At 37.6% G+C, this 13,319-nt stretch overlaps 1 protein-coding gene across 4 annotated transcripts; it reads right to left on the bottom strand.

Moving 5' to 3' along the window:
• Positions 1–4,011: 4,011 nt before the first annotated feature.
• On the bottom strand, positions 4,012–11,280 carry alox5ap (arachidonate 5-lipoxygenase-activating protein). Of its 4 annotated transcripts, none has more exons than XM_026942072.3 (6): positions 11,110–11,280; positions 9,803–9,919; positions 9,574–9,655; positions 8,862–8,932; positions 5,479–5,560; positions 4,012–5,118 (listed from the first exon to the last, which is right to left on the bottom strand). In XM_026942072.3, the coding sequence occupies exons 1-6, from the start codon at positions 11,126–11,128 to the stop codon at positions 4,956–4,958; spliced, it is 534 nt and encodes a 177-aa protein (XP_026797873.3). In that variant the 5' UTR covers positions 11,129–11,280; the 3' UTR covers positions 4,012–4,955. The 4 variants fall into 4 exon arrangements, with proteins under 4 accessions (XP_026797873.3, XP_026797874.3, XP_026797875.1 ...); XM_026942073.3 differs by having other exon boundaries at positions 11,122–11,280; XM_026942074.3 differs by having other exon boundaries at positions 9,803–10,080; positions 11,122–11,279.
• Positions 11,281–13,319: the final 2,039 nt, after the last annotated feature.

The raw sequence follows: 13,319 nt of genomic DNA, 5'->3' as shown, positions 1-13,319 counted from the left end.
AGTTTACATAACAATTACAGTCACACTCACAAACACATAAAAACAGTGTATTGCTCTTAGCTCTGTCTCTGCACCATGACATGTTTAAACTGGGATCTTACAATCTCTGTGTCAAAATAAAAGTCTTCATTTAGCAAGAAGATACTAAGATACACGTACGTAAGATACACTACAGGCTATATCGAGTGATCAAGGACATTCAAACTGAAAAGGTGAGCAGGAGAAAACCCACTAAAATAAATTTTCCACATATTCGTACATCTGCCTCCTGAGTTGTTCATACTCATGGAGACTGACTGGTGGGCAAGATGGTGCCATTGTCCGACCTGCCTGTCCAACCAGTGGTCTGTTTGCTTGTGTTTCTGGTGCTATCACGCATCCACTGTTTTGATGCTTATGATCGTCCAACGTTGCTACATATTAGAAGCTTTCTGAAGACTCAATCTGGAGCATGTACTGTCCTATGCAACCGATATCATCCTACGTTCCTCCACCCTTCCGCAGCCTGTGTTCGCTGGCTGCCTTGCTGTAACCTTCAAGGAAATGTGACAGGAAGAGGGGAAATTGCAGAGGCTTTGGGTTGAGGCTCAAGAGAGAAGTGAGTGCTTCCTCCTAGCAGCCTTGGACCTGGTCTTCCACACACAACACAGGACACAGAGGTCTCTATCTGGCTCAGCAATTGTGGGACCAGAGATAATCCTGTCATCTGTCCATCGTTCCTGCCCGGAACCTAATGCCTGACTGCTCTGCTCCAGTGAGACTGCACATCTGAAGTGGAGGGGTGAATTTCCTAAACATTTGCCCATTGAAATACACCCAGCAATCACAGAAACCGACCCTTCATTCTGTGGCAAAAATGGCCCTGGTTAACGCCAGGTCTGTGTCTAATAAGATATTAATTTTAAATGAATTTTTCATTTGCCGTTATCTGGATTTTCTAACTTTCTCCATCTAACTGTTGCTTCATTAGCACCCCCCGGTGTGTTGGAAGAGGAGGTGGCGTGGCTATGGTTTTTAAGAATGGGTTTAAATTAGGGACTTGCAGGTAGTATTCCACATTTGAAGTACAGTGTGAAAAAATAGTCTGCTACCACCCTGTTAGTATGTGTCTTGGTCTACAGGCCCCCTAAGTCAGATAAAGGCTATATAATGGATTTCTCTGACTTCCTGTCCCATGTTTCATTACATAATCATCTGTTGATCTTTGGTGATTTTAATATTCATATTTGTTGTCCAGGCAAACCCATGGTCAACGAGTTTAGTCATGTCCTGGATTCCTTTGATCTCCTTCAGCACATAAATAAGGCTACTCATGTACCTGGGCACATCTTGACCTTATTATGTCTTATGGGTTTTGTATTGATAATATAAAGATTGAGGATGCATGTTTTTCTGATCATATGCCTATTTTGTTCGATGCCACTTTATCTAGACCTCTGTATATCGCCAGAACCCCAGGTTACTCCTCGCGGTTATATTAACTCTCTCAATGCAAATCAGTTTGCTGAAAGTCATCAAAGAATTGCCACAGCAACCTCTATTTCAACTGCTGCTGACCTTCTTTCAAGCCCAGATAAATTAATTTCCCTTTTCCATTCCTCCAGCTCAGCTATCTTGGACTCCCCTAAAATACAGACAACCCAAACTTAAATCCCAAAAGTGGTTGCATGACTTTATCCATTCTCTTAGGCAAGCCTGTCAGAAATCTGAGTGGAGATGGTAAAAGATCATCTCACAGTTTCCTTCGAAATTTTTAGAAACTCTTTGGTGAATTATCAGACAGCAGCCCAAAAAGCTAGGGCTAAATACTTCTCTGATATAATCTACAGCCTCTCCTGGACTGTCTCATGGACATTAAAGGCTGGATGGCAAATAATTTCCTCCAGCTTAACAGTGACAAAACTGAAGTTATCATCTTTGGTCCTTTTGAAAAGTCACATGTAAAAACCTTGGGTGTTATCCTTGATTCTGAGCTCTCTTAGATCTGCCAACAAAGTTCTCTTACATGTCCCACGGTCACGTCTCAAAATAAAAGGTGACAGAGCCTTTGCAGTCACTGCTTCATGCCTGTTGAACCAGTTGCCACTTGACATTAAAAGTGCTCCTTCCAGTTCTGCTTTTAAATCTAGGTTGAAGACACACTTTTGTTCTCTGGTCTTCTCGGCCCACTAAACTTCCAATCCATTATGGCTGTAACTCAATGCTTGTCCCCTGTTGTTTGCCAGTCGTTGTTGCTGTTGGTGTTTGTCAGTTTCGTTGGTATATTTCTCTCTATGTATTTTTATAATGTGTTTATTTGTTTGTTGTGTTTTTATGTCTTTTGTACAGCACTTTGGTCAGTGTCTTTAAATGTGCTCTAGACATAAAATGTACTTACTTTACTTCTCTCAGTCTCTCCGGGATGCTAAAGAGGTACTGCTCACCAGCTGATAATTCCATCCCTACAGTGAAGCAGGGTGGTGTCATCATGCTATGGGTGTGCAAATAAAATTCTATAAACTTATTTTCACTTTGTCATTATGGATTATAGTATGTAGATTAATGGCAAAAAAAGTCAACTTCATCCATTTTAAATGAAATCTATAACAGAGTTTGTGGGTGGGTGGGAATTTGCAGGTGATTCAAATGAATAAAAAAATGAATAGCCTTATATTATGCTCCTTCAGGGGCTTACAGAAAGGTTGATGTCACCCAAGCAGAATCTGAGTTTGCACCCCTAGCCTATAGGTACCACTCAGGATGTGCAAGGGGCATCTTAACTATGTAGCTATAAACATATATGAATTAACACCAGCTAGCAAGCTAGTAAACTAGCTAGCTAATGACTATAGCAAGCTACTGAAACCACAACAGCATTGGGCTATGTTAGCTAGCCAGCTAAAGTTACCTTTCTTTATATTAATGTTGATAAGTTGGTATTCACTTGGTTAGTTAACATAAAAACAGAACAACAGAACAGAACATAGAACACTTGATTGTGATGATTTATGTCAATTGTAGACATATGAAAAATAATTTGTAAAGTAATTACTCAAGTAGGTTTTTCACCAGATGACTAAGTTACTCTTACTTGAGTAATTTTCTTGAAGACTTTTACTATTATTAATAGTGTAGCAGTACTTTAACTCATCACAATGTGTTTTGTACTCCTACCACTGGAGACCATCCCTAGTTTCTACAGAAGCTCCAAGTAGAAGAAGTATCATGATGAATCATAGCACCACAGCAACCACAGCAGGGTGGGTGTATATTGAAGGGTGGGTGTATATTGTGAGAGAGTGCCTGAGGGCATCCTTGGCCATAAAGTGTCCTGACACTCCACCGCCAACAAATATGAATGATTGTGTGAGAGAGGAGGGGTGGCACTAATGAATAAAACTCTCTATGCTGATGAATTCCCTAGATCTGCACAGAAAAACTATTTAACAAAATGCCTGACTACTAGCTTTTTAAACCTAGACTTTTTAATCTAGAACATATAGCAGAGAAATCATGCTGGGAACAGAAATTTGATAACATCAACTGCTGCAAAGCAAAATCAGCACTTGGAAGCCAACTGTTCAATTAAATGTAAAATATTCTATTTTATTAATGAGGGACACCTAATTGGGTGGTGTGTCAGTGGGGTTAGCATTCCAGGGGAACAGAGGAGGTTGGTAACTGAGTACACACCGAAATGGTTTCAATGGGGTGGTGGAGGAAAGTTGTAGGGAGTTCTGGGCGTATTCCGCCCCAGGGTAGGAACTTGGACCAGTCTCCTTTGTTCTCTGCACAGAAAGTCCTCAGAAACTGGCCGATTTCCTGATTTGCTCACTCTATCTGGCCAATAGACTGGAGTTGATAAGCAGAGGTCAGACTTACAGTTACTCCTAATTTGTTCATGAAGTTAATACACACCCTAGATGTGAATTGGGGGCCCCCCAATTACTGACAATGTCTTTGGAAATACCGCAGTTCATTATATGGCCAAAAGTTTGTGGACATCTGTCAGGACTTTGGGGCTAAGACAGATGCAGTTCAGTTTATTTTAATGAGAATTATGCAGATAATTCCAAAACGTGAAGCAGAGTCAATGTCAAAAAAACAGGCAAGGGTCAGGCGATGAGCAAACAGAGTAAACTAGGCAGAGACAAACATGAGAGTCAAAAAAAAAAAAAAAAAAAAAAAAAAAAAAAAAAAACCAAAAACCAGGATATTCAACACAGTACAAAAGGCTTGGTAAAGTCAGTTGTGCTAGGACAAACTGAGCATTTACTTTCAGGGAATGAGAAGCTCTTTTATGTGTGTGTAAGATTGGGAACAGGTGTGTGATCAGAAGTCTGGAGATTGGGAGCAGGTTAGTGGTGGTGGATTCTGGGGTGCGTAGTCTAAGACGGCCATGTTTGTAGGCCGTGGAGTTTATGGATTGCATGGGCCTGACACTGATAATAACGACACAATTTTTCCTGATTATTACATGCAATAGAATGTTGTAATTGTGTAAACCAAAGCAATATAGGATACATTAAATAGAAAGCATGAAAAGATTTAAGTTTTTGAGCAGTTGAAATGACTTTAAAAACTGTGTCAGACTGGTCACTGATGCAGATTAATTTTAACACAACTTCTTAGGCTGTTGGAACAACAAAAAAGTTTTACCTGACAAGAAAGCTGGTTTATTAAACCAAGTGTCTGGCTAGTTTCCAAATCACTGACCAAGAAAATTTACATAGAGTATGGTTAATGCAGCAGTTGTGATATTAATCATGCATGTCAGCAGCACTGACCAGTTCTTCAGGCCATTGAACAAATAACCAACCTACTACCAGCTTACAGAGTTCTTAACAGACATAAAACCATCAGTGCTTTACTATGTATGTGTAACTGTAAATGTAAACTGTAAATGTGCTGCTTCTGAAAAATGTAAAAAAATATTAGCAAAGGATCGAAATGCAAAGCAGGTCTCCTCCGGCTGACTAAGGGATTAGGAGAAGAGTAGAGGCAGCTTTGGTGATGGTTTGGATGTACTCTTTATAGTCATTGCCCCCATAGGTGGTTAGCAGGTAGTTCAGGACACCCACAACACACATGAGGGACAGGAAGCTGAGGATTCGTTTTCCAAACAGAAAACCAGGGGTGCTGTGGCAATAAAGCAGTACAAAATTAATCATTAGCATGACATTAGTGACATTAGTTGCTTATTTGCAATTTAGTAGTATCAAAAGTCTGTCAAAATGTCACTAACACTGGGAAGATACTAAGATGCTCATCTGCAGAGGGATAGTTAAGCAATAACAATCAAAAATCATTGTAATCCTTGAATGTTTGCCAAAGAAGCAAACTTTGTAACCTTATGAAAGGTAGTAATCAGTCAATGGCACAATATGCCAATGTATGAAAATAAAGCTGAGAGATGAGGAAAAAACATTCAGAACTATATAATCTATATGTACTCTATTTGTAGTCAACATTTGTATGTTATATAAAAGTTTTGATTACCTCTGTGATGTCTGTCCCATGTATCCAACAAAGTACTTTTGTCTGGCCACAAGATATACAATTCCAGCAAATGCTGCTGGTGCTGGTGGAGAAATGCATTATGATATTAGAAATTCATTTAAAGTAGCAGTTGATGCCTATGAGGTAGACTTCATTGTGGACCTTGGGAATAGGAAAACATCTGCCCAATCAGGGCTACAGAATGTAGCCTAAAAGATGTATTACTCAATTTCCAAAATAGCTAGCAAACCAAACAATCTTTATGGCTGTTAAGTTGTCTATTTCAGAAAAAAAAGAAAAATCTGTGATATTTATTACATAATTTTAATGATTATTTTGAAGTTAAAAGATGTTGACATTACCAGCATGTCCTCTCTGGCTGGAAAACACTGATTGGATAAATGAGCTGCTGATGAATTCATTGCACAGTCAGTTCTTAAGTTTCTATGGTGTGATATTTCACTTGAAATTGCAAACATGTTATGATGTGTGGAGTTTCTGATCCTGATTTTTTAACCCAAAAGCTGCATGACACCAGTTGCTGATTTGCTATGAATCGGACCCTTTAAAAGGGTTCCATTTTACGGGCTTCTGACACTTTAAATAGTGTAAACAGTTAAAAAGGTAGGTTAAAAATGTAATCATTTTGGCATTTGGGTTTTTTTTGGTTATTTATTTAACCAGAACAGAAGCACAAGTTATTGTTACTGTACTGTATTGTTATAGTTAGGATTTTTCTTTGTAGGGGAAGCACCCAAAACTTGCACCCAAAACTTGAATGGTAGTTTCAGGTATTGACCCCCTACTATCAGATGCAATCTCATTTAAATTGTCCCCGGTGGTTGCTATTCATGTTTGTACACACGAAAACAAGCATATCTCTTGGAAAATAAGGTGTATAATTAAATCTTTTTGGTTAATTTGTTTCCTCACACTCTAAAAATGTATCACATATTATGATAACTTGTATAATATGTGAAACTAGTCCTAGGATTTTTAGCCACTCTTGACAAACTGATGTCAAACTACTCAGGAGCATGTGACCCTTAATAATGATCAAACACATGTCGAGATTTATAAACAATATCGCCACCACCCATCAATCAATTCTAATGAGCTGGAGTCTAATTTACTCACACAGCTGTAACTTGTGAGTGCTTACGTAGATTTGCATGCAACTTAAAAGGCATACATAGGAAAGAAAGGGGTGGTCCTAAGGTTAGATAACAGTTTTCAGCTTCTGTGAGTCTGATCAAGCTGAAATTTGGTATGGTCCATCTATGTGCTAATCTGTAAGTGGATTTTTGATGTTGACCTAATTACTTAAAAAACATGGCCACCATTGGCCAATCAGCTTTCAGTAGGCCTTTGACAGGGTTAACATTGAGCTGTGGTCATGAAACATGAATCTTAGGTTTGGGTAAAGACATGCTGCTACATGAAGCAGTCTCATTGAACTTGGCCACTGGGGTGTGCTATTCATGCTTGTGAACACAAAAGCAAGTATATCTCTTGCAAAAGAAGGTGTACAGTGAAAATTTGTCTTCAGCTTAATTTGTTTGCACAAACTCTACGAATTAGTTTTTGGAACATTCGGCTCTGCCCACTTAAATTTTTAGATAATTTGCATAATATGCGAAACCTACTTTTGCAAACTAGTCCTAGGATTTTTGGCCTACCTTCACAAACTTGATGGACTGTGTGAATCTCAATAATTATCAAAAACATGGTGACATTTGTAAACAATATGGCCGTCATATGTCAATCAGTTCTAATGAGGTGGAGCTTAATTCACTTAAACATCTATAAGAGAGAGATATCATTGAAATATTACTACCAAATTTGGTAGTTAGGTCCCACATCCTACCCCCTACTGAGGCATATGAAATGTCCCATACCCACCAGAAGGAGGGACTATAATAAATGAATTTACCTTTTGGTTTATATCATCACAACTGTAAGGAATAGAGTAAAACTTGTTACATCAGCAGAATTCCTGAGTCCTCCTGCATCTTTTTGCTATATACTTTAATTACTTTTGGCTGATATAATTGGTAGGTTAAATGGTAGGTTAAGGCAGGGACTGACTACTATCTGATACAATCTCACTCAAATAGGCCACTGGGGTGCTATTCATTTTTGTGCAAACCAAGTTTTACCAAGCATATCTCTTGGAAAATAAGGTGTACAGTTAAATTTCTTTTTTTTTTTTTTTAGCTTGATTGTCTTCCTCATTCCCTACAAAATTAGGCAAAGATTTGGGCGTGGTTAAACATAGGGTGCAGGGTTGGGTTACGTTCAAATAACTGTTTCTCAAGAACCATAAGTCCTGCTGAGCTGAAATTTGGTGGCGTGAATATGTGGCCTAATCTGTAAGTGGACTGTTGATAATGACCTGATTACTCAAAAAAACTGCTGCCATCAGCTAATCAGCTTTCAGCAGGCATTTAACAGGGTTAACACTGACCTATTTTCATTAAACTTGAATGGTATGTTCGAGCAGGGAACCACTACTATCTGATGTAATCTTACTCAGATGGCCCACTGGGGGATGCTGTTCATGTTTTTGCACACAAAAACAACCATATCGCTTGAAAAATAAGGTGAACAAAGAAAATTCTGTTTAAGATTGTTTATTTTACTCAATCTCTAAAAAAACTGCTTTTTGTACCATTTAGCTATGCCTACCAAAGTTTGTGATAATTTGCATAATATGCAAAACCTACTTTTGCAAACTGCTTCTAGAATTTTTTGGCCCATCAAAATACTCAGGTGAGTATAAAACACAGAAATGATCAAAAACATGTTGAAATCTGTAAACAATATAGTCACCATACCTCAATCAATTCTAAGGAGGTGGAAACTAATTTACACACAGCTTTAATGATTGCATGGTTTCACATAAAATGTAAAAGTCTTGTACAGGACTAGTAAGCCATGCAGCTCATTGGGCACTGTGGGGCACTGTTTGTGGTTTTTCCGACAAAAGTATATCTCAGGAAAAACAGTTCTTTTGATAAAACACATCTTATAGTCAACTGTGCTATGTTTTAAACTATTATGTGTTTTTTACATTCAGGAAAACATCCATCTTAAAAAGTTTTACCTGTGACCACCCACACACCTCTAATGCAGTTGATCAAAGAATCAATTATCCTTGACATATTAATAATGTTCCCATAAAGATGAACACTGGCATATAGCTTCAGCTATGGTTTCTGTTTGAATTAGACCATGTCAGTATTATTTTTAATTACTAAATTATTTTATTTTAAATTATTTTAAAATTAGTTTACAAATATATTATATATAAATGTGGAGAGTTTAAAACTTAAAATAAATTTCATGTAAATATCAGATTCAGATCAGTCAAAACCTTTTACCTTGGCTGAGACAGATTCCAGCACACCACATGACTGCCAGGAATGTTGGATATGCATCCATGCAGTTTCGACTGAGAAGAAAGAAGTCAATGACTTGATATGAAGAACACACATCCTGTGAGTTAAGCTATTTTCTTTTGGATTATGGGCTAGTACTTCCAGTAAATACTACACACCCTCTTGCTTCATGCACAGTGCATGTAATAGTAACAATGAATGAATGAATAGTAACAATGAATAAATAAGTTATTCTTAATTAATTAATGACAGTTAATAAATGCCAATATAAACATTGACACCAGCTGGTCCCAAAACACTCAGGAAGTGGACAGGATGTGGAGAAACCCCTAACTCATGGCATAGTTCTTCTTTTTTTTTGTTTGCACATCATTTCTGCATGTTTACGTAATGTGAGTTGGTTGGTATGATAGAAAGCTTTAAAGTGAACTTATTTAGGAATATAAATAATATAAATTACTAGCTAGACAGATTCTGCTTTAGAGGAAATATTGTTCTCTTGAGGCAAACAACATGCAAATTAGAGTATGCTGTATTATGCAAAAGAGCTCTTACAGAAGTACAAACCATTCTTACTGCTATAATAATATGAAACCTTTATAATAATATAAAAAATTAGGAATTGCAACTTAGATCTGAACTATATTTTCAAAATGAGTTAATACTTGATAAGGATTTGAATAATCATACTCACCTAGCACAAGACAGTCGGTCAAATGCAGCTGATTTGCCATTATTTGCCTTACACTCCTTCTCAACTTTCTGAGCAAACAATGCTTTAATGAAAGCATTTAAAAAAGAACAAACATTTAGTTGCAAATGCTGATATTCAAAGTTAATTACAAAACATACTAAAAGTTAATTATAAAACATAAATCCTACATAAATGTTGTATTTATTTTCAGATAGATCACAATTCTTACCATTCTGCATAACACTCAGCACTGTGACCAGCACCAGTAAAAATATATGCTCCATCACCTCCTCATTCATGTTTTCAGGATGAGCAGTTTGCTTGTCTTTGAGTGTTGGTCTGACGCCTGTTTGTTGATAAGCAGGATGTGGAGATGATAATCAGCTAGTGGGTGAGACAGTTTGCCTTTTATAAAGCTCTCAGTAATGCACTTCCTGTTGTGAGGGGAGGTCCATTTTATTTCTCCTTTTCCTGTTTTACTAAATGATCTACTTCCTACCTTTAGACCTTTTTGGTAAAAAAAAGAGGAAACAGAATTGCTGTAAAAGTAATCAACACTGACAGTGTCTTTTGTGTCATGTAATGCAACATAAGAACTACAGTGCAAAAGTCAGTTATCAATTTGCATTTACCACCAAGGGATGTTTAAAAAATACAAAGTGCAATGTGTGATCTGTCTATGGAAATATTTTCACTATAGGCCTGACAAATCAAAAACAAAAAAACAAACCATTTACTATGATAACTGTGCTTATAATCAGTGACCCATGTGCTATATTAATATTTCTGACCCATGTGCTATATTAATAGCTGGAGCATGTATTGTTTCTCCAGATGGGTCATTGCCAGACATGTGCACAGAAAAAGTCTAAATTATTGAGCAAAGGGGCTAAATAAATTCAAAGGCTGTTGAATCTGTTGACTCGCCCAGACAAAGCACACATGAGCTAGCTACACTTGATTAAATCTAGAACCCTGAAAGTTTCGTCACATTGTCCTTCTGGATTAACTCTATATATAATGCTACAACAGAGTCTGTCCTTATTAGAGTGGGTTCCAAATAGAAGTGAAGAACTCTTGGCTGTTAATGAACCCTTTCTTTTTCAAGAGTACAAAATGTTTATGTAATATTTATTTGTAATGTATATAGCACATATATAAAGTATGAAAAGACTGCAGCAACTAGATGGGGTGTCTCAGAAAAAAACAAACTAAGATATAACTCATATCTTATATCATATATCTGTGTTCTGATGGATGAAAGTGACCTTTTTGGCATTTCTAGCAATTAAAATGAATAAATGATTAAATAATTAAAATACCTAGGTCTATATAAATGCCAAGCACGTACATTCATCACATTTAGTGATGTTTTATTTTATTATTTACTTATTGAGTTGTCACATATACATAAATAATTATGTAATAATTATTTCATTTACCCATGACAAATATCCTTAAAATGTGTGCCACAAAATGATGTAAGCCTTTAGGTGTAAATAAATTATAAAAAAAAAAAATAGACCTTATTCTTACAGGTGTAGTTACCATGCATCCATAGATAGGGGGCTCCCTTTTATTAAAGCTCTTTTACAGTAACCAGAAGCACATACTGTATGTCACCCCCACGAACTCAAAAGGATCCAACAGCATTTTTCCCATCTCTCAAAAACAAAATTCGGCACACTCGTAACTCCTATAAGGTAGGGCTCTTCAGTCTTATCCACAAAGGGCTGATGTTGGCTGCAGGCTTTTATTCCACCCAAGCAGGAGCCTCACCTGATTTCACTTGTTTAATCAGTTCACCTTAGTCTCCCATCAACTATCAAGCGTACCTCCTGTTTGGCTGTAATGAGAGCCTGCGCCACACCACCCCTTTGTGGATAAGATTGAAGACTCCTGCTATACAGGAATAGTGTGCTTGTGCTTTTGAGAAGGATCGGATTTACGGTTGCTGCATAGCAATGCTCCAAAGTCTGTTGTTTTTTTTGTGTCCCCATATCAATACACTGAAAATGTTTCATTCAGTTTCATTCACTGAAACGTCTAGGAAACAGCATAGCAACCACCAGAGCCACCTAACAACACCCTAGCAACCAGCTGGACTGTGATAGCAACCAATTAACACCCTAGTAACCAGCTGAGTTTCCTTAGCAACTGACTAACTACAACCTAGCAACCAACTGGGATCATATTAAAACCTCCTAAAAACACCATAGCAAACACTTGGGACCCCATAACAGCCACCTGGCAACATCCTAACAACCAGCTGAGTTTCCTTAGAAACCCACTAGCTACAACCTTGCAACCAATGGGAATTATATTGAAACCTCCTAGAAACCCTAAATCAACCACCTGGGACCCCATAATAACCACCTAACAACACCACAGCAACCACCCCATAACAGCCACCTAGCAACACCCTAGCAACCAGCTATATTTCCTTAGCAACCAAGCAACCGACTGGGATCATACTGAAATCTCCTAGAAACACCATAGCAAACACCTGGGACCCCATAACACGCACCTAGAAACACTCTAGCAATGAGCAGAGCTTCCTTAGCAACAAACAAGCTACAACCTTGCAATCAACAGGGATCATATTGAAGCCTCCTAGAAACACCATAGCAACTACCTGAGATCCCATAACAGCCACTTAGCAACACCCTAGCAACCAGCTGATTTTTCTTAGCAACCAACTAGCTACAACCTTGCAACCAATGGGGATCATATTGAAACCTCCTAGAAATACCATAGCAACCACATGAGGACCCCATAACAACCAGCTGGGATATCATAGCAACAACCTAGCAGCACCCTAACAACCAAAATGGTTAGCATAGCAATGACAAACAGCACCCTAGCAGCAAACTGGAAGATTATAATAACCACCTAGCAACCAATTGGGTTAGCATGGCAACCACCTCACAACACCCTATCAACCAACTTGAATATGCTAGCAACTTCTTAACATGGCCTTTAGCGTTTTAAACTTTACATGCTTAACTGTTCATAGCAACCAAATAGCAACACCCTAGCAACCAACTGGGTTAGCATAGCAGCATTTTAGCATTTTAATGCTATAAACTTTTAATATATTTTAAACATTTTATCTTTTGTATATTACAAACTTTTAGCCTTTTAACCTTTTAACCTTTACACACTAAACTGTTAAAAGTTTTAACATTTTGAAATCATTGACAACAAAACATTGTAATATCCTTTTACACCTTTAGCATGTTTAACAGGCTGTGTCAATCCAACATCAAACTTTGTTCATGAATTATCCTTCTAGTTATTATTATTCTCTCCCAAAATTTCTTCTGTTTTCACACATCGCAACTTTTCATGTATATTCACAAATTCAACACAATCGTACATCTATACAGGAATAGTATGCTCGTGCTTTTGGGAAGGATCAGAATTGCAGTTGCCATGGGCAACACTCCAAAGTGCATTTTTTTTTCTCCCATTGAAAATGTTTAGCTGATCATACTTTCACAAGATTTGAGCCTTTCTTCATTCAGCTATACTGAAGACAGTTAAAACTGCATCACTCCACCTACTGAAACCCTAGCAATCAGCTGGAATGTAGCAACCAGATGACACCCTAGCAACCAACTGAGTTTCCTTAGCTACTGACTAGCTATTACCTAGCAACCACCTGTGATCATATTAAAACTTTTTATAAAGGCCATATCAACCACCTGGGACCTCATAACAGCACCTAGAAACCACCTAGAAAC

The sequence above is a fragment of the Pangasianodon hypophthalmus genome, chromosome 17 (assembly GCF_027358585.1).
Source record: "Pangasianodon hypophthalmus isolate fPanHyp1 chromosome 17, fPanHyp1.pri, whole genome shotgun sequence".
Classification (NCBI taxonomy): Eukaryota; Metazoa; Chordata; class Actinopteri; order Siluriformes; family Pangasiidae; genus Pangasianodon; species Pangasianodon hypophthalmus.
The sequence above is the reverse complement of the archived record's forward strand: the minus strand, read 5'-3'. Positions and strand labels throughout refer to the sequence as shown.

Bases quoted from the DNA above. Each gene is read 5' to 3' on its own strand.
- alox5ap (XM_026942072.3), bottom strand. The intron at 5,561-8,861 runs GTAAAAGGTTTT...TTTCTCCACCAG, and splicing joins TGGAATCTGTCTCAGCCAAG to CACCAGCAGCATTTGCTGGA. The intron at 5,119-5,478 runs GTAATCAAAACT...TTATTGCCACAG, and splicing joins ATGGGACAGACATCACAGAG to CACCCCTGGTTTTCTGTTTG.